This window comes from Ascaphus truei, chromosome 5 (genome assembly GCF_040206685.1).
Source record: "Ascaphus truei isolate aAscTru1 chromosome 5, aAscTru1.hap1, whole genome shotgun sequence".
In the NCBI taxonomy this organism is placed as follows: Eukaryota; Metazoa; Chordata; class Amphibia; order Anura; family Ascaphidae; genus Ascaphus; species Ascaphus truei.
In genome coordinates this window covers 272,552,176-272,573,932 of record NC_134487.1, presented here as the reverse complement: position 1 = coordinate 272,573,932, position 21,757 = coordinate 272,552,176, and the positions used below count along the sequence as shown (strand labels likewise).

At 44.8% G+C, this 21,757-nt stretch overlaps 1 protein-coding gene across 1 annotated transcript in view; it reads left to right on the top strand.

Annotated features, from left to right (window-relative positions):
- The first annotated feature begins 1,084 nt into the window (after nucleotides 1-1,084).
- The window catches only part of CSF1R (colony stimulating factor 1 receptor), a 61,132-nt gene continuing 40,459 nt past the window's right edge, over nucleotides 1,085-21,757 (top strand). The window contains exon 1 of the mRNA XM_075602066.1: nucleotides 1,085-1,249. Coding sequence (XP_075458181.1) covers nucleotides 1,201-1,249 — 49 coding nt within the window. The 5' untranslated portion in view covers nucleotides 1,085-1,200. The remainder of the gene's footprint in view (nucleotides 1,250-21,757) is intronic.

Sequence of the window (21,757 nt, the reverse complement as noted above, 5' to 3'; positions counted from 1 at the left end):
TTTTGGGGGGGGGGGGGGATAGGGGAGTGAATGGTCCCCCAAATTATTACATCTTAAAGACTCCCACGTGTTTTTAAAATGTTTTATATCAGTTTGAAGCAGGGGGTCTCCAAACCTGCACCGCGTTAATTTCAGGTCCGGGGACCCTCTGCTTCCTGAGACGGGGCTATCAAATTGGTGGCTTAAATGTCCCGTATCCAGCGAGCCAATAGAAATCTGTGACGTCATCCCTTGCGGCTTCCTATTAGCGCATGTGACACGGGAGCTTTAAACTGCGCAGAGATACCGGCAGCACCTACAAGTGTAAGTATCTAGGGAAGCAGGGGGTCCCCAGAGTTGGAATGAACGTGGTTCAGCTCCGTACACCCCCCTGCTTCAAACCTATTTTAAAAAAACCATAATGTGTCACCAGGAGTGCACTTTTAAGGCCCTCGAAACGCTATCTCTGCACCATAATAGTGTTTTGCATTCTTCCAAATACTCTTTATATCACATAGAGATGGGTGAATGTGTTAACATTCAAGCCGCAAATTCTTTGCTAGTTTTTTTTTAACAAAATCCGATTTGCAGACGGGAACTTGTAGGCGGTTTAAACAGTTACAAATTAGAGAGAGAGGAGAGAGGAGACCTATTTTAGTATAGTCCCAGGTGCTATAGACTGTATATCCCCTGAAACAACACTTGCGCTCTCTCTCTCTCTTGCTGTCTACCAGGTCTGGGGCAAATGTCACTTTTAAAACCCAAGCTGCAAAGAAATGTCATATTCACTGTGAATTCGAATGTCGGCCAAAGATTCGCCGATAACACCCAATAGACTTCTTACCTGTGTGGTTGGCGTGTTTAGCATAGGGAGACTTCATATGTATTCTGTGGATCAACGTTAAAAATCTATAGTACCTACTCCTGTGCTGGAGGTTCCAACAACACAATTACTAAGCTGACCTGTACCACAGTCAAAGCTATATATTTTCCTTGCACTCCTTCTAGAAGCCGTCTTATTTTAGGCAAACCATGCACAATTTCCACATTTGTGGTCAGCAATTTAGAAAACAGAAGTTCCCAGACAAAACAGTTGCATCTGAAATTCTGTTACCCATCAGAACACTTTTCTCCCTACCCAAGAGGAGGTCTCTTTCTGCCTTCACCAGACTCTTGCTACATTGTATAAGATAACAGATCCTTCCCCATACGAGTGGGAAAATGAACACAGCAGTACTGACCCTGCTGGTTATAACAAGCGTCAGATATGGTAGGTTCCTGAGCTCATCGCAGTTACAACTATTGCTTGCGCTAGTAAACTTATACTGATGTACAGTACATCAGAAAGGAGTATGTTTAGAAAAAGACATTAAAATAGAATTGTATAATTGTCTGAGAGTGGGACTTAAAAAAAAATAGGTTTAAGGGGAAAAAAATAGGTTTAAGAAAAAAAAAATGAAAAGCAATAACTGGGAAGAATGTTTTATTTTTTTAAAATTGCTAAAGATACTTACATATAAATGTGTATTATTTGGAAACACAAAGGTTTAATGCTATTAGTATGAATCCTGCGAAACACGCAGTGAGGACAAAAGAGGACAGCACACCGCCCAAAAATGATCGGGCTAGAGAAGTTTAGAATATAAAAAGAATGTATTTAAGCCGTCTAAAAGGGGGCTCGCAGACCTCTAGCGCTTTTCGCAGCGTGGGGGGCTTTATTAAGAAATGTTAATGTTATTAGTATAATGCATATAGGGGTTTATTCTATATAGTCCAAAGCGGCCGAAAACTCCCTTTGACTTGAATCCGAGTTTTTGGCCGATCACGCTGCGTTTGAACACTTTGACTATGTAGAAGAAAATGCCAACGTTGCACAGAAGCGGTAATTTTGCAGTCAGTGCATCTACGCTATTCCTTGCCAAGGAGTGTGGTGAGTATTTATTTCTCAGTAACGCGTGTATATATGATATAAAATGATACTTTGGGGCATGGGTTCTCAAACTTTGCCGTAATGCGAACTCCTGCAGTGTTTGTAATTATCTGGAGGACTGAAATTGTACTTAACTCTGTTCATCAATGTATTTATCTGTACATATACAATATTTAAAAAAAAAAAATATTGGATCTGTATTTAAAAAACAGCTCTTAGGCTGCGTCCCCGCTAGGGCTGAGCGGGCGGCGCTTGCGGCGGTTACTTACATATATAGCTATATGTAAGACCCCGCTCACGCTGTGCGCACGCGCTCATGCGCGGGCACACACTCACCCGTGCTCGGCGCTTAAGTAAACAAAAACATTTACTTTCCCGCGCGCTCAACTTCCCGCAATGCCCCCCCCCCCCCTCCCCCGCGCGCGCGTACATGCAGTACACCCGGCGCTCATGCTTGGAGCGCTCTCCAAGCATGAGCGCGCTCAGCGCCAGGGACCATCACTAAAATCCACCACTGCTATAAAAACAATCTGGTACATTAGTTTGTTAGAGGATACATGGATTGTAGAGAGAAGGGGATATGATGAACCAAATCAACAGCCTAGGGCAGGAGTGGCCAACAACAGTCCTCCTGGGCCAACAACAGTCCTCGTGGGCCACCACTAGGTCAGGTTTTAAGGATATCCCTGCTTCAACACAGGTAGTTCAATCAGTGACTCAATTGTTGACTGAGCCACCTGTGCTGAAGCAGGGATATCCTTAAAACTGACCTATTGGTGGCTCTTGAGGACTGGAGTTGGGAACCCTTGGTCTTGAGCAGGGATGCACAAACTTTCCTCCCTGCGCCCCCCCTGTGTGCACTCCCCCCCCCCTGTTCACGCCCCCCTCCCCGGATGTCTCCGGCATCAAATGACACCGCAGGGTCACGCGATGTCAGGGTGCCATGGCAACGCGACGTCTCATGGCCCAACAACGTCATTTGACGCCGCGTTGCCGGAGACAAGGTAAGTGAAGTTACAGAGGCCTCACAAGATCCCCCGGCATTTAATTGAAATGCCTGGTGGAAGAGCGCAGGGCCTCTGCAACCACCGCACCCCCCTGGCCTAGAGCATTGGTTCCAAAATCTTTCCGGTGAGACCACTAGCTACACAATATTTTAGGACTAATGCATTTGCCCACGGGTGAGTACATGTGTTTATACAGGATATTGATTGCCCGCCCCAGAAACCTGGCACGGTGCAGGGATCTGAGAAGAGGTTTGCAACAAATGGGCATTTAAAATTCCTGTACGCAGCATTTATTGCTAGCAATCCTGAAGGGACAGCGTTCACTTATTATTCACCACTAACGCAAATGAATTGCAGTGTTTTGAAAACAACGGTGCTTGAGATTAGGGTGAATGGGAAGGACGAGACCGTATAATATTGCATGTGTCTATGGGATGGGCGTACTGGATTGGGAGAAATCTGTATTTATTAAAACACTGCCTCGTTATAGAACTAATCCATGTTCTGTAGGTCAGTGTTGATAAATATTACAGATGAAGAAGAGACTCAGGGTAATATAATTAGTTTGGGATTGGGAGAATCCTGGTTTAAATCCCAGTGGCAGTTTCAGGTGACCATAAGCAGGTCTTTTGTAAGAGAATATATGAAATGGTTTAAAGTACAGTGGTTAAGTAACATCACAAGCTATATAGGATCTGGATAAGCTGATAATTTTTCTTTGCTGTCAGCCTGCTCTACTTAAAGAGATCAAAAGAGCTAAATAATTGACATATGTACAGTTCACAACGTGCAGCCAGGCAGCCTACTTGTATAAAATAGTGAGTTACAAGACATAACTAGTCAGTTTAGTTACATGAATTAAAATGTAGTCACTCTGCATCGGATGTCCTTAAACACTTCAGTTATGAATAGGGTCATTCATTTAGTATTTTAAGAGCTGCAACCCTCATTCATCTGCAAAACAGTGCTGCCACCTCAGATAGTTACAGTATCAGTCAGCTGTAGTGTGGGCTGCAGGAGAGGACTCGCATGACTCCTTCACTACAGTATGTCACAGTTCAACACTTCATGTTTTCTGATCTGATATACAATAACAAAAACTAAACCAATGTCAAGTCAGGCTATTCAGGACAGAAATGGAAGATAAGGGTGCAGGGTGCATTTATATAGCTGATAAGGAAAATTATCTCCAGACACAAACAATGGGACAAAGGTTACACAACAGCCAACAGTGAAGTCGTGTTCAAAATTACCAATAGTTACCGAAACAGAGAGGAAGTGGGGGGTAAACATTTCCCCTTTAAGTTAGATCTCTGTTGAGCTTTCCATGTTGCACCATATCACCAGTGAACCAACAGCCTGTCACGACTGTTTGGAGCACTTTGCTAGGTATATTGGAGTTGGGAAACAGTAAATACTCTAAACTAGGGGTAGCCAACTCCAGCCCCCAAGAGCTACCAACAGGTCAGGTTCAGGACAGCCCTGCTTCAGCACAGGTGGCTCAGTGTCTCAAAGTGAGCCACTGATTGAGCCACCTGTGCTGAAGCAGGGATAGCCTGAAAAACGGACCTGTTGGTAGCTCTTAAGGATTGGGGTTGGCCACCCCTGCTCTAAACTACGTAATACATTTTCTAACAAACATTTGCATTTGTTATAGATGAGTTCATCGGCTCTTCAGATGAAGATTTAGGCCGCGTTTATAGTGACGGTGACGCGACCGATGACGTCACCCGTCGCCATTGGCAAACGTTGTATTTCAAGTTTGGGAGACGTCGCTGGCGACAAGGCCAGTGACGTCACCAAGGGGAAGGCAGAGTGCAACAGGCGCTCTGTGATTGGTTTAGAGACAGTCACATGTTAGCGACTGTCTCTCCAAAAATCAAATATCAGTGACTACCAGATTTTTGGTAGCACTGTCGCTCCGTCGCTTTGTCGCCATCACGTGCACTATAAGCGCCGACGACGGAGACAATGCATTTGTTTTGACGTGACGGTCGCGTCGCCGTCACCATCACTATAAGCGCAGCCTTAGAAGCCATACCTGATACAACTTCAAATACTATGAACTTCTCCATAGTGATGTCTAACCAGTTGTTCACTGAACATCACACGTGCTGGCACTCTGGAGATCACATTCACCGCTCCACTGTCCTTGTATGAGAAGCGCTAAACAATCAGCTCTGAGGAAAATATTTGAAAATGTCACTATTTGGATATTTAGTGTCGGGTGTGTTTTCAATGAAGGAGTTTGTCAAAAAAAATACAAATAATTACTTATTAAGGTCCCCAAAAAAAGCTACATCTGCCACTTAATAGTGTTTTGCAAAATCCTCTTCAAATAACACCACAAAAACAGTACGGTCACTCTGGCCACAAGTAGAAAACTGTTGTCATGTGTCAATGAAGTTGCAGCTTTTGATTGGCCACCAGAGCAGAGGTTGCTCCGGTGGTCACGTATCCATCAGACAAGTATTCTTAGCTGTAGAAAGCAAACAGAGAAATCTATGGAACTGGAGGCTCACATAAGCTAAGAGGATGCCCCAATTCAAGTTAAAAATAACTTAAACAAATAATAATTTATGACCATTTTTTTTTTAACGTTATAACATGTTGCTGCCCAGTGTGAAAGTTGAGATGGTTTACAGGACATGTATTAATCAGTTCCGAGTTTGATGGGTCAATCCTGCAAAACAGAACATTTCATTTCCCTAGAATGCATTATTACCTTTCCTGACATTATTATACGTAAGTGTTTTAGGAGGCAAGAAAGAAGCACTCACAATTATAATCCTGCCAAGATGTGGCCAGGTCTGTCGGAAACTTTCTCAAAATGATCTTAAATCCACTGAAAAAACACCTTGTAAATATCCATGTGAGTCGTGGCTTTTCTTGTTTCAAACATAAGTGTTTTAGAGCAGAGGTGTTTAACAATATCACATGACATCTGATAATGATTTGCACAGTAGTATTAATGGGTCTCTTTTATAGGGAGACTTTCTTAAACAGGTTTTGAGGGAGGGAAAACTGATTTTGGTAAATGTCTAGGCTGGTGTATTGCTGATTTCCATACATTGTGTACCTATGTAATTAGCCATGATGTGTGTGTGTGTGTGTACTGTATGTATGTATGTATGTATGTATATGTGTGTGTGTGTGTGTGTGTGTGTGTGTATGTGTATGTGTATGTGTATATATATATACTAGCTGAGAGCCCCGGCGTTGCCCGGGATGTTTGTGGTGTGGGTGTGGCATTTGGGTGAGGAGTGGTCAACGCGGCCCATGTGCGGTGGTAGTGCTGCTGTGGCTGTACTGATGGTGATTGTATCGGTGTGCTGATTTGGGAGGGTTTGGTGCTGATGTGGGGGTGCGGATGTGGGTGTGCCGATGGGGGAGGTGCAAAGGTGCCGATGTGTGGGTGCTGATGGTGTTGATGGGGACTGGGAATGGCGGGGAGCCGAGAATGCCAGTGTGCTGGGGGGGCATGGGATAGCGGTGTGCTGATGTGGTGGTGCTGGGGATAGTGTGTGTGTGAATACGTGTGTGTGTGTGTATACACACGTGTGTGTGTGTATACACGTGTGTGTATACATGTTTGTGTGTGTGTGTATACATGTTTGTGTGTATACATTGTATGTGTGTGTGTGTATACATGTGTACGTGTGTGTGTGTGTACGTGTGTGTGTATACACATGTATACACATGTGTGTATACACATGTGTGTGTAGACATTGTGTGTATGTATATATTGTGTGTGTGTATACATGTGTGTGTGTGTGTGTGTGTGTGTGTGTGTGTGTGTGTGTACATGTGTGTGTATACACATGTGTGTATACACGTGTGTGTTTACACGTGTGTATACATGTTTGTGTGTGTGTATACATGTTTGTGTGTATACATAGTATGTGTGTGTGTATACGTGTGTGTGTGTATGTGTGTGTGTGTGTACATTTGTGTGTATGTACATTTGTGTGTGTATACATGTGTGTGTATACATGTTTGTGTGTGTGTATACACGTGTGTATACACGTGTGTGTGTGTGTGTGTGTGTATACATGTGTGTGTATACATGTGTGTGTATATACACGTGTGTGTGTGTATACATGTGTGTATACATGTGTGTGTGTATACATGTGTGTGTGTATACATTATGTGTATGTATACATGTGTATGTGTATACGTGTGTGTGTATGTCTACATGTGTGTGTGTGTGTATGTCTACATGTGTGTGTGTAAGTGTACATGTGTGTGAGTATACGTGTACATGTGTGTGTGTACGTGTGTGTGTGTGTCTACGTGCATGTATTTGCAGATGCATTTACACCAATCAGAGCTTCATCAAGTGTGTGTGTGTGTACGTGTGTGTGTGTGTACGTGTGTGTACGTGTGTGTGTGTGTGTCTACGTGTGTGTGTGTCTACGTGTGTGTGTCTATGTGTGTGTGTGTGTGTCTATGTGTGTGTGTATACGTGTGTGTATACGTGTGTGTGTATACATGTGTGTATACGTGTGTGTGTGTATACGTGTGTGTGTATACGTGTGTGTGTGTCTACGTCTGTGTTTGTCTACGTGTGTGTGTGTGTGTGTCTACGTGTGTGTGTGGATGTCTACGTGTGTGTGTGTGTGTCTACGTGTGTGTGTGTGTGTCTACGTGTGTGTGTGTGTCTACGTGTGTGTGTCTACGTGTGTGTGTGTGTCTACGTGTGTGTATACGTGTCTACGTGTGTCTGCGTGTCTACGTGGGTCTGCGTGTCTACGTGGGTCTGCGTGTCTACGTGGGTCTGCGTGTCTACGTGTGTCTGCGTGTCTACGTGTGTCTGCGTGTCTACATGTGTCTGCGTGTCTACGTGTGTCTGCGTTTCTACGTGTGTCTGCGCGTGTCTGCGTGTATCTGCGTGTCTGCGTGTGTCTGCGTGTCTACATGTGTCTGCGTGTCTACGTGTGTCTGCGTGTCTACGTGTGTCTGCGTGTCTACGTGTGTCTGCATGTCTACGTGTGTCTGCGTGTCTACGTGTGTCTGCGTGTCTACGTGTGTCTGCGTGTCTACGTGTGTCTGCGTGTCTACATGTGTCTGCGTGTCAACGTGTGCCTGTGTATATACATGTGTCTACGTGTGTGTATACGTGTGTGTACGCGTGTGTCTACGTGTGTGTTTACGTGTGTGTACGTGTGTGTGTGTGTATATGTGTGTGTACGTGTGTGTGTGTACGTGTGTGTGTACGTGTGTATACGTGTGTGTATATACGTGTGTTTGTGTGTATACGTGTGTATACGTGTGTATACGTGTGTGTGTGTGTGTGTAAACGTGTGTCTGTGTGTATACGTGTGTCTGTGTGTATAGTTGTGTCTGTGTGTATAGGTGTGTGTGTGTATACGTGTGTCTGTATGTATACGTGTGTCTGTGTGTATACGTGTGTCTGTGTGTATACGTGTGTCTGTGTGTATATGTGTGTCTGTGTGTATACGTGTGTCTGTGTGTATACGTGTGTCTGTGTGTCTACGTGTGTCTGTGTGTCTACGTGTGTCTGTGTGTATACGTTTGTCTGTGTGTATATGTGTGCGTGTGTGTATACGTGTGTGTATACGTGTGTCTGTATAGGTGTGTGTATGTATAGGTGTGTGTGTGTGTGTGTCTACGTGTGTGTGTGTGTCTGTGTACGTGTGTGTGTGTCTGTCTACGTGTGTGTGTCTGTCTATGTGTGTGTGTGTGTGTGTGTGTGTGTGTGTGTGTGTGTGTGTGTGTGTGTGTGTGTGTGTCTGTCTACATGTGTGTGTGTCTACATGTGTGTGTGTCTACATGTGTGTGTGTGTCTACATGTGTGTGTCTGTGGACGTGTGTGTGTGTGTCTGTGGACGTGTGTGTGTGCCTACATGTGTGTGTGTGTGTGTCTGTGGACGTGTGTGTGTGCCTACATGTGTGTGTGTGTGTGTGTGTGCCTACATGTGTGTGTGTGTGTGTGCCTACATGTGTGTGTGTGTGTGTCTACATCTGTGTATGTGTCTACATGTGTGTGTGTCTACATGTGCGCGTGTGTGTGTGTGTGCCTACATGTGTGAGTGTGTGTGTGTGTGTGTACATGTGTGTGTGTGTGTGTGTGTACATGTGTGTGTGTACATGTGTGTGGTCTCTGTGTGTGTGGGTCTCTGTGTATGTGTATGTATATAGATATATATATATATATTATATATATATTTTTTTGTATAGAGATATATATATAGTGTGTGTGTATGGAGGGATGAGGCTGGCGCTGAAGGAATGTGGGGGGGGGGCAGCTGCTTACCTTGTGCAGGCCGGGAGACGGACCCTGCAGTCATCTGGTACGGAGGGGCGGGGATCAGACTGGAGCCGGACAGAGGGCATGTGGGTGGGGGGGGGGGGGAAGCTGCAGGGAGAGCAGTACGGGGCATGTGGAGATGGGGAGAGCAGCACGTAGCATGTGGAGGGGGGGAGAGCAGCACGTAGCATGTGGAGGGGGGAGAGCAGCACGTAGCATGTGGAGGGGGGGAGAGCAGCACGTAGCATGTGGAGGGGGGGAGAGCACATGTGGAGGGGGGAGAGCAGCACGTAGCATGTGGAGGGGGGGAGAGCACATGTGGAGGGGGGAGAGCAGCACGGGGCATGTGTGGGGTCCCTCCTGCAGGGCGGGAGCCCCCCCCGCTGCCCTCCGGCTCGAGGTGAGGCCTCCTGCAGGGCGGGAGCCCCCCCGCTGCCCTACGGCTCGAGGTGAAGCCTCCTGCAGGGCGGGAGCACCCCCGCTGCCCTCCGGCTCGAGGTGAGGCCTCCTGCAGGGCGGGAGCCCCCCCCGCTGCCCTCCAGCTCGAGGTGAGGCCTCCTGCAGGGCGGGAGCCCCCCCGCTGCCCTCCGGCACGAGGTGAGGCCTCCTGCAGGGCGGGAGCCCCCCGCTGCCCTCCGGCTCGAGGTGAGGCGGCGGTGCCGAGGAGCGTTGCAGGCGGCGCCGGGTAGGCTGCTTTTTGCTGTGAGGGGGGGTGGGAGAGGTGAGCCGGTGCCGAGGAGCGTGCGGCGAGGTCCGTGGGTATGCTGCCTCACACATCCTGCCGCTGCCTCACCCATCCTGCCGCTCCCACGTGGATGTGAGGCGGGAGGCCGCGTGTTGTGGCCGCTCCCCCGCGTGTGTCCCGGGCGCTCGCTCCGCTCCCCCGCTGACTGTAGCGGCGCCGGGGTGTGAGCTTGGGGGGGGGATGAGCTTGGGGGGGGTGAGGTGTGTGTGAGTTTGGGGGGGGGGGGAATGTGTGTGTGTGTACACGGGACTCCGGGTAAGTTCGGGCACAGGGGGGGTGTGGAAGTTGAGGTGCGGTCCAGCTGACGGGGGAGAGTGAGAGGCACCGGGAGGGGGGGGGGTGTGTGTGTGTATGTGTGTGTCCCCGTCTGTGTGTGTGTCCCTGTGTGTCCTTTGGCCCGTCACTCCGCCTGAGAGGTGTGCGGGGGCGGGCCAAGGGACCAATGAGATTTCCCCTAGGGACACCGGACATCCAGGCAGGCAGGCATACAGTGCTTTCACTAATATAGTATAAGATAATATATATAGCCATGTCTCCATCTGACCCTCCTCCTCACTATGTTGCTCCGCAGGGGAACTACACTCCCCAGAATGCCTCAGGAGCTGAGGTCATGTGACACAGAACAGCCAATAGAGCTGCTAGAATCTCCTGAGGGGAGATTGGAACTTTGGGAGAGCTTGAAGTGCAAGCTGACAGTTAGTTCAGTTGGAGCCAGGACCGAGACAGGGAAGATAAGATCTGGGTGTCAATGGCACCCAGACTAGGTCATATTAACCCCCTTAGGTCCAAGATAGTTCCCAATCACCTAATTAGATTGTGGCTGCTTCAGGGAAACCCCTAGCTAGGGACATTTCCCCATTAGCTGTATATAGTTAGTTTATAGTGCCAGTGAAGACGCCACATTGTGAAGCATAGCCTGCAGTCTGGGACCTGATCTAGGCATACATGATTAAAGACTATTTTATTGGTGTGACCATCCTGCTGGAACCCACCCCACGCAGAGGCGGAAGCTTCGCTGACGGCAACATCGCTGGATCTCCAAGATCCCTGATGTTAATCGGCCGCTCCGGGTATTGGTGTACCCGGCAAGTATCTCGACTAAAGTGCACCAATGGTTCACGGGTAGCGCTACCATACACACTTTTGGTTGGGCCTTGACATTGGGTAAAAGGACATCAGGGTATTGGAGCCAAGCACCCTTTGTACTGTGGGGACACTCACTTGGTGCTAAACCAGTGAAAGCCTTAAAACCTGATCTGTTGGGGGGGTCTTGAGGACTGGAGTTGAGAACCTCTGACTTAGAGGGTGGAGCTCGGTTCAGATGCAGACCACAGGTCTGCCTGGGCACCAATGAAGGCTCTTCGAGTAAACTGGCGTTTCATTGTGCAAAAATATATGTATTTTATTATATCCACTATTTGGTAAATAACAAGGATCTTTATCTTGATTATAATTCGTGTTAAGCCCAGAAACGTTGATGTAATAAAAAATATTCTTAGTTATACCAGTTATATAGCCTAGCACTGGTGGAAACTTTCGGAGGCATCAGGAGTGCTCTTTCATTGTACTACTCATACATTGCTCTATAGCTGAGAAAGGAGCTGAAGGCATCGAGCCAGCAATGTACCCTATTGTCTATGCAAAGTGGACCTCGTTGAAAAAAAAGTAAGAGTCTTGGTTTAGTTTATGAGGCTCTGTGTCATCAACTTTTTCAATTTAAATCAGCTTGTCCCCGCTTTATACATGTGAGTCAAGCAGGGCCGCCAACAGGGGGGGGACAAAGGGTACTGGCGTCCTGGGCCCCGTGAGTCAGGGGGGCCCGGCCGCTCGTTATTTAAAAAAAAAAAATTTGAAAAAAAATTTGGGGGAAAAAAGATGGCCGCCCGCCAAGCGTTCTGCGCGCTTGTAGTACATGGACCCCTGAGAGCAGCGCACACCTCCTTACCACGTGCCCTGCACTGGACTCGGGCTAAAGGTAGCAGCAGTGTGTGGGAAGTAGAAGCCACAGGCAGCAGAGATCGGGACAGGAAGAGGCTGTCTGTGCTAGAGCAGGAGGAGGTGAGGGGCCCTACAAGAGTTGGTGAGGGGGGAGAGGGGCCCTACATGAGTTGGTTAGGGGGGAGAGGGGCCCTACAGGAGTTGGTGAGGGGGAGGAAGGGACCCTAGAAGAGTTGGTGAGGGGGGAGAGAGGTCCTGGAAGCCACAGGCAGCAGAGATCGACAGGAAGAGGCTGCCTGTGCTGGAGCAGGAGAGCAGGAGGTGAGGGGGGGAGGGGCCCTACAAGAGTTGGTGAGGGGGGAGAGGGGTCCTACAGGAGTTGGTGAGGGGGGAGAGGGGTCCTACAGGAGTTGTCACGGGGAGAGGGGCCCTACAGGAGTTGGTGAGGGGGGAAGAGAGGCCCTACAAGAGTTGGTGAGGGGAGAGGGGCCCTGGAAGCCACAGGCAGCAGAGATCAACAGGAAGAGGCTGTCTTTGCTGGAGCAGGAGGAGGTGAGGGTGAGAGGGGCCCTACAAGAGTTGGTGAGGGGGGAGAGGGGCCCTGGAAGCAACAGGCAGAAGAGATCGACAGGAAGAGGCTGTCTGTGCTGGAGCAGGAGAGCAGGAGGTGAGGGGGAGAGGGGCCCTACAAGAGTTGGTGAGGGGGGAGGAAGGGACCCTACAAGAGTTGGTGAGGGGGGAGGAAGGGACCCTACAGGAGTCGGGGAGGGGGAGAGGGGACCTACAGGAGTTGGTGAGGGGGGAGGAAGGGACCCTACAAGAGTTGGTGAGGGGGGAGGAAGGGACCCTACAGGAGTCGGGGAGGGGGAGAGGGGCCCTACAGGAGTTGGTGAGGGGAGAGGAAGGGACCCTACAGGAGTTGGTGAGGGGGAGAGGGGCCCCACAGGAGTTGGTGAAGGAGGAGAGGGACCTTACATGAGGAAATGAGGGGAGGAAACTGTAGTATTTATATCACCATTACTATTATTACTATGTAACTATGTTATTAGTACCTGATTTATACAAATATATAATATTATTGCTATTTGTAGTATTATCCGTGAGTATTATTAGTGTTAGTATTATTACTTTCACATAGCTTAGGGCTGTCTAGTTCACAGTATATTGCTAGCCTGATAATATTTATACACTGTATACACGTTCATGGACAGAGGAACTCGTACAAATAAAGCTTTTATTTCATTAGTATTTTTATATGTATTTGGGGGCTTGGGGGGTATTTTTATATGTATTTGGGAGCTTGGGGGTATTTTTATATGTATTGGGGAGGGTTGTTTTTTTATATGTATTGTTTTGTTTTTTTAATGGATTGGGCTTTTTTTTGTAGATGTATTAGGGTATTTTGTAGATGTATTGGGGTCTTTTTTTATATGCATTTGGTGTATTTTTTTTAGATGCATTGGGATTTTTTTATATGTATTTGGGTGGGTTTTATATGTATTGTTTTTTTTTATGTGAATTGTGTGTATTTATATATGTATGTGTATTTATGTATGTATGGGGCGTTATATGTATTGTTTTTTATATATATATTTATATATTTGGGGGTGTGGGGATTTTTTTGTATGTATTTGGGAGTTGAAAGTTTTTTGCATTGGGGGTGGGAAGTTTTTTGGTATATCTTGTGGGGGAATTGTGTGAGGGGGAAGGAATGAGTGAGCGGGGGATAATTCACTTGACGTAGGGAGAGAGGGGTGAGTGAGGAAAAGAGGCGAGTGAGGAAAAGAGGCGAGTGAGGAAAAGAGGCGAGTGAGGAAAAGAGGCGAGTGAGGAAAAGAGGCGAGTGAGGAAAAGAGGTGAGTGAGGAAAAGAGGTGAGTAAGGAAAAGAGGCGAGTGAGGAAAAGAGGTGAGTAAGGAAAAGAGGCGAGTGAGGAAAAGAGGTGAGTAAGAGTGAGACGCAGGGGAGAGAAATACATGCGAGGCGTGAGGGGGTGAGACGGAAGGGAGAGAAATAATAGAAAGAGGGGGGGAAGAGAGGGGGCTCGTGAGGTGTGACATGGGGGGCGGCGGGCACCGACACGGGGGGGGCCCTACTCAAAATGTTTGACCCGGGCCCCACGATTTCTGTTGGCGGCCCTGGGGTCAAGTAAGTAGCACTGTATCTAGCAGTAGCACTCAACTGCCACAAGCACATTTCTGGAACTACCTGGGATTCTGAGAGACCACCATGTTTGTTGTGTTGTTTACTGCATCTCTATGTGACCGTGACCTTGTAGAAGGTCACTGAAGAACAGGCAGAACAATAACATGCCAAAACTATACTAATTCTTCTGGGGCAAAAATGGGGAAGTAAAAGAATAAAGAAAACTATATAGTGTAGTACATCTATATAAATTGTGATGCTGCTAAAAATTGTAATGATTGTGCTTACGCATTAAAAACTTGATGACTATGCAGTAAAAATATGCAGCCTGGGTTTCTACTCCGATTGTGATGGTCAGCATGCCAAATACCTCATAAAAAGGAGATCTACAAGCAGAAGATAGTATAATACTCTTTTAATAATAATGAGCTGCAGGGACTTGGCATTTGTACATTTAAAATTAGCTTTATGGCTTATCTGCTCAGGAGGATAAACGAGGTAGCATTATTGAGGCCTTCTACAGACGCCTGCCTCGCGTGTCGTCTCCACAGGCTCTGCCTTTTAATGATGTCACCAGATTACTGCGTCTCCTATTCTCTGCCTCTCCTTGCTGCAATGGTACATCCTCTCTATCGTCCCACCCTATGCGTTTCGCTGTTGGCTTCTTCAGGGATGACATAATTTCAAAGAAGTTGGAACCCAGGCTACATATTTATACTGCATACTGATCAAGTTTTCAATATGTGAGTGCAATCTTCACAACTCTTATCACCATCAGATTGTATACAGTAGAAATACTACACTATATACTGTATTTTTTTCTTTTTTTCTCTATTGCATTCCTATTTTTGTTCCTAAAGAATTAGTATAATTTGGGGATTTTGAAGAGGACAACTGATAAGTGTTTGGACCTTTCAGGTTGCATTTATAGGAAACGATTTATAGGGAAATTTAGATTATATTTTTTGTACATGGGATTTTATTTATTTGATTTGTGCAATTTATCACCTATTCCTATTGGTGTGGGTCTTTTTTGCATATGTTTCACTTTATTTTTACTTATAGAAGAAGAACATGGCCCATATTTTACTAAGTAGGGATATGCCATACTACACCTTACAGCTTCGGAAGACCACTTATGGTCCATTCCCACACCGGAAGACCACTTATGGTCCATTCCCACACCGGAAGACCACTTATGGTCCATTCCCACACAGAAGACCACTTATGGTCCATTCCAGCTCCAGAAGGCCCATTATGGCCTACATATCTTTTTACTGTATAAAAAGTGTCTGAAATATCGGTGCTTAGCACTCAAAACAGTGCAGTATCGGTTTAAATAAAGTGTTGGAATGTAACAGACACAAAGCCCAGAAAAACGCTACACCACAAAAACGCAAAAGGGAGATAGTAAAAAATGATTTAATGTGCCAAAAAAGAGAAGGTTACACTGGCATTTTTCGCCAACAAATTGCTTTATCAAAGTGCACTTTGATAGAGCCATTTGTTGGCGAAACATGTCAGTGTAACCTTCTCTTTTTTGGCACATTAAATTGTTTTTTACTATCTCCCTTATGCGTTTTTGTGGTGCAGCGTTTTTCTGGGCTTTGTGTCTGGTACATTCCAACCGTATTTACCTTCAACGTTTTTTTGCACACAGAAGATGCAGTTACAAGACCCTTTATCCTGCAAGTGAAGAAACTCCTGTGGATGTGTCTTTGACTAGGGAGTGACCATTATCGTTCATTTCAACTAGTACCATTTCAATTGTTGCTGGACTTACATGCTGGATTTATATGCTGTACTCAAGAGGTGATTCCTATGCGTTTGAATACATTTATGGTCAGATGACCGCAGTTCAATGCTAAATCCTCTACAAGTACATTTTAAACTCACATGGTCAAGGCTTGCATAAGGGTGCTACTCTGCTTCTTGCATGTTACAATACCTTATTGGATTATGGAAAGTGTTCCGGAATTACACTAGTGGATTTCTTTCTTCATAGTGATTCCCATTTATTTCAGCCCCGGTTGTTTTTCCCTTTCTAGGGTAATTCATTGTTGGTTTAAAAAAAGGTTTTTTTTTGTGTAATATGAATTTTAACACCCTCTTTTTATTGCTTTTTTTGTTTCTGTATATGTGCTGTAGATTTACAGAGATATCTGTAGTTTATCATTTCTAAATTTATGGGGAATTAGAGATGTATTCCCCTTTTCTCTATCAAATATGCTCATTATTGTATGAATTGATTCTCTTCTCTTTGGTTCTTAAGATATATATTTTCTTTCCATTTTTGATCATTATATTTTCACTTCCTATGACATCTACATATACTTCTTGTTCGTTTAAATCACAAAGACATGTGGTAAAATGACAAAGAAATGTCTTAAAATCAAATTACTTCTGATTTAAATGAAGTTATTGTGTCCTGTTTGCCTTATGCATATTTTGAATTAATATATATATTTTTTTCTTCCCTTGTGTTTACCCCGGGTCTCTAATTTGCACATTGGTATACTTTATGTAATTTATACTTAATTAAATGAATGAAGGTTCTTTATTTATTTTATTATTTTTTTTATTATTATCTGGTTATCGATGTGCTTTTTTGAATTTTGGGGATATGAAGGAGAAAACTTTTTATTTTCTTTGATATATATTCCTTTTTTTGATATGTGTGTGTTATTGCTGTGCAAATGTGCTATTCTTTAATGATTTGTTTCTTTATTGATAATATCTTTTTTGGGGAGTTATTTTCTTCAAAACATTAGATTAATAGCACTTTAATTCTTTTTCATTCTTCTTTTTTTGTATAAAATTTGCTATTGTTCTTTTTTTGATAAAGTTTTTTGATAAAGTTTTTTTTGATAAAGTTGTGTTTGCACTGGGTGAGGAAGCCGTATTACTGACGTCACAGACGATTAGGTAATAAGATGTTCATGTCAGCTTTAATAAAGTTATACTTGTTGATGTGTTTAGTAAGCCAATCGTAGGGCTTCAGCTTGAACTCCATATCCCTTTCATTGGATGGAGGGGTTTGTTTGTCTTCAATAAAGTTTTTTGAATATGACGCGATCCACTTATCCAATAGGGATCCGTCTAATAGGAGATGCCAGCCGATTGGTTAGTCTGTCTGTGATGTCATTCAGTAGCGCGTTTAGCGCTACGGTATAAATATCGGCTCCCTATAGAGTAAGGTACACCTTGAAAAAGGGCATAGAGCCCGAAACGCATTGATGGACTATTGCTGTGGCTAGGGCGGACATGTAGTCCAATCTTTTTATGCAATAAATATTTTTGCTGATGCAACCGTGAGCCTCCTCCTGGTCTCCTTGGTAGTGCACTGCCATTTTTCTACCTGTTTATGGGGAATTAACACAAGTTTTATTGGCTGTATTGGTCCTGGAAAAGTGTACTTTTGTTGTAGGTTTTGAAGTACTACTTTAACATGCCAACAAGAGAGTTCTTTATGGATGAAATTATAGTTTACAGACGAACATTAAAAACCTCATAGGTCTCTTCTTAATATGTTCGTCTGGAAAAGACACAAAATGTATAATAGTAATACCTATAGATGGACTGTAGTGCAGAGAGCACACTACATCTCTGAAGTTTATCACATTAAAAGAAAGAAGAAAAGAGGAAAACACCCTCCAACAGGATGTCTCAGACAGGTCTGCCGCCCTGCTTTTCACCATTATCTCTTAGTATACAGTGCTTCCACTGCAGCCAGGGATTCTGGGAAATGACATGCAAATGAGCACACAGTGTCACCTTTTGCTTCTTGTCCATTTAACATGAATCCCTATAAGCTTATGCCTGCCGTATAACACAGCTTTTCAGCACAGCCTGGGTTACAGAAGTGCATAGCCAGTAACCCTACTCACAGACAGCTGTTTCGACCTTTTGGGTCTCCTCAGTGTGAGGCTGGTTATACTGACTTTGCAATGTGAGGCTGGAATTGGCGAAATAATTCTGAGCAACGTGAACGCTTTTGAAAATGTTGAAAATGAGACGTGAAGTTTAAGAGAAAAATCACAACAAATTTTGTGAACCAAATTTAGACATTTGTACATCGCCGAAGAGTGAACATTCTCAGGACACATCTACTGTATGAAAGAATTACAAGTTGGTCCATTAATCCAATCTACAACTAACCTGTACTGCTTAGTGATTGAGCAAAATTACATATAGCTCAACCCCCTTATAACGCTGTGATTGGGGTCCAAAGAATCACATCGCGCTATAAGCGGATCGCGTTAGAAATAATGTACAATTGTATGATTTGTACAATAAAGTATTTAAGATGCCAATAATCGTGTTGTAAAGTATTCATAAATACAAAAATTGGGAGACACGCTTGCATCGCGTTATAACGGGATTGAGCTGTATTATATGATTTATAAAGAGAGAAAAAAAAAAACAGTTCCTAATGTTTTATGACAGTTGTTATGTCCACTTTGAGAGGCATTGCAGCTTTGTGAATTAGCTTTTGACATGGAATACTGATGTAAAGAAAGGTGTGAAATGTTTGTAATATTAATAAACTTGAAGCAATTTGGGGTTTTATTCCATTGGCATTCTTCTGCTTTTCCCCCCTCCCACATTTAGCAGACAGGACATGTCACAATGCAGGATGTACCAAAATATCTCTGCAGTGCAGCTTACACCATGTCGCAGACAACCTCTCCGGGGGGAGGGAGGATACCCAAAATAAAAAGGAGTGGGGTACATTGATGCATATAATTGAGTGAAATCACAGGGGGTGGGGGGGGTGAGATAGGGGAGGAGGGAAGGGTACAACATTTGTACATGTATAATATATTCTATATCAGTTTTAACATAGTATACATCACAACGTTCTGAGTATTTTAATCTAAATACAGAGATATATCAGCAAGTCGGAACCAAGGGGCCCAAGTCACTGAAAACGGAGGAGGAACTATTTAGATAAGCACAGAGTTTTTCCAGAAATACTACTGTATATGCAATACAAAACAAATACAAACAATACACATGTTATTATTTATTTGATGTAGAGAGGGGGGGGGGGGACAGGTTGTTTCCAATTCTTTGCAATAGTGCACATAGTGGCATTTAAAATGTAGGAAATTATTTTGGCTTCATGTTTATTTTGGTTGTCCATGGGTTTCCCTAGCAATGTGCATAGTGGATCATTTGGAATATTAACCTGCAAGATCCTATATATTAAGGCAAGCACTTCCTTCTATAGCAGTTGAATTGTGGGTGGTTTTCTGATTGGGAGTAGGGCAGGGCAATGGAATTCACATATTCTCGGATGTGTAGGACATCACATGTACAGTAGGGCAGACAAAAGAATTCTTAGGCAAAGATGGAATTTAGCAGACCAGAAAAAAGGTGTTTTTCAGTATTTTTCCAATACAGCAAGAGTGTTGTGTAAGTTTTTGTGTGAGGGATACAATACCACGCTCTGTATATATTACTGATAAGGTCCAGCTATTCTACAGTATGTAAAAATGTTACAGTGGAAATTCAGCGTGTGAGGTTTTAAAGGTGCACGTTCACACTTGGATCATGGAGGAGCTTCCGGGCTTGTGGGGGGCTGCTTAGTTAAACCAATAAGGGACAACAGACCACATGGAGATCCTACGGGGAGTGTGATTCAGCAAACTGCATGTCATTTTACATATGAAAACTTGACTTTTAAGTGCTTGCATTTACATTAACCATCCTCGTGTATTTTACACTAACCATCACTGACTGCTGCTGCCCTGTAAGTAATGCCCTTTGTAAAGCAAAGTCATTGGAGATATTTACTTAGCGGGAGTTTTAGCGTTTAGCCAAAGCACGTTTTGTAGTGAAAGGGAAAATGCACTGAGCTAGTATCAAATTATTAGTAAATAAAAAAGAATATATGTGTGTGTGTGTGTGTGTGTGTGTGTGTGTGTGTGTGTGTGTGTGTGTGTGTGTGTGTGTGTGTGTGTGTGTGTGTGTGTGTGTGTGTGTGTGTGTGTGTGTGTGTGTGTGTGTGTGTGTGTGTGTGTGTGTGTGTGTTCTTTTGTTTTAATCATCAACATTTGATATATAATATAAAATGTTTATAAACATTTACTTACTCGTTTAGTATTAATACCAAAAATAGTTAGGGATTAGTAATCGTGATATTATAGTATAATAGTAATAGTGATATTATCCATTATATTATATTCAATATAATTAGACCCTTATATGTCTCACTGCACAACAAGAACATATAGATTTCTGATTTGAAGTGTTGAGATGGGCGAATGTCTTTGTGACATTTTTAGGCGGATTTCTCTTCAATTTTGTCTTTTTACAAAACCTCACATTATTGCTCAGAATATAGAATATATATTTGGCCAGCTTTTGACCAGCATGTCATTGCTTTTTGCCAGAATTTACCATTAAAACAAGGCATTAAATGACAGTTTATAAAGGGATACATGCACATTTTCACGACAAAATGAACAAAAAATTGCATCTGATTTACTAATGTAGCCCCCTGTCCCCCGTGTCTAGGGAAACTACCTTCTGGTGCGTTACCTGAGTGACTTACAGGAGGCTTGATCCTCCGCCACTGGGAGGGGTCTCCCGCTGAAGTGTGTATTTATAAGATAGTCTCTGATGGTAGTCAGAACCTGAGGGGACAGACAAACTAGATATGCAAAGGATGAGGGAGTGTGTCCTAGACTGACCAGTGGTGTTCGGCAGTAGTTCGAAGTGGTGAACTGCCTGGTACAGACAAACGCCATCTTCTCCTGGTCTTCGGAGCTCATGGGCACCTGGTAGTACCCAGACCAAAGGTCCAGCACGCGGATCCACTGACTTCCGTACAGCGAATTGAGGATCTCTTCTATCCGCGGCAGAGTGTACTGGTCGGGGACTGTATGAATGTGCAGGGTCCATTAGTCTCAGTACATGCAGACAGAGCCATTGTTCTTGCGTACCACCACAATCACGGAGACGTAGGGGCTATGAGATGCGGTCACGATGCCTGCCGCCTCCCTTTCCTTAAGGACGTCCCTCACATCCTCCACATCTCGGGGAGCGATGCGTCTGGAACACTCCCGGAACGGCGTGGGCTGCTGGGTGCTTTTGCTGCAGCCCACATCCATCTCGCTGGTGGAGAACACCTCCCGGCGCTCTTCCAATTTGTCCCTTGGCCATTTCTTTCAGTCTGCTGACAGGGTCGATTCCCTGAAGTCAAACTGCAACCCGGTAGGCTCGTCTTGCACGGTAGCAGCGTTCATATGGTCCAGAGTTTCTATGGGTGTAACCGGGTATATCCGACCCAGTCTTTGCCCGACGTCAAGTGGCATAGTGTGAGGAGAGATGTTCTGGATGATCACCTTGATCCTCCCAGGAATCGAGGATTTCCACTCTCTTATTGCTGACACTATCTTGTACCCTCTAAGGGCGTCTTCCTCTGGCGTACATTCTAGCGGGAAGTACCAGTCAGCCTTGTCACAGCCCGGCTAGCAGCATACCGCGTCCATGTCCTTCACTCTCCCTGATGGAATCTCAGTCAACCCCGCTTCATGATTGAATAGGTCACCATATCCCTCTTGGGCCTAGATCCTACGGCACTCTTCTTTGAGGACTGGATGGATCCGTAGAGAGGACAGGGGTATTTCGCCCGCCTCTTGTAGATAAGCCCGGATCACTGCCCGCACCACATCGGCATTGGTCCCTAATATGATGGGTGAACTGGGATGTTCCTGGAACTTTGGACATATCAGG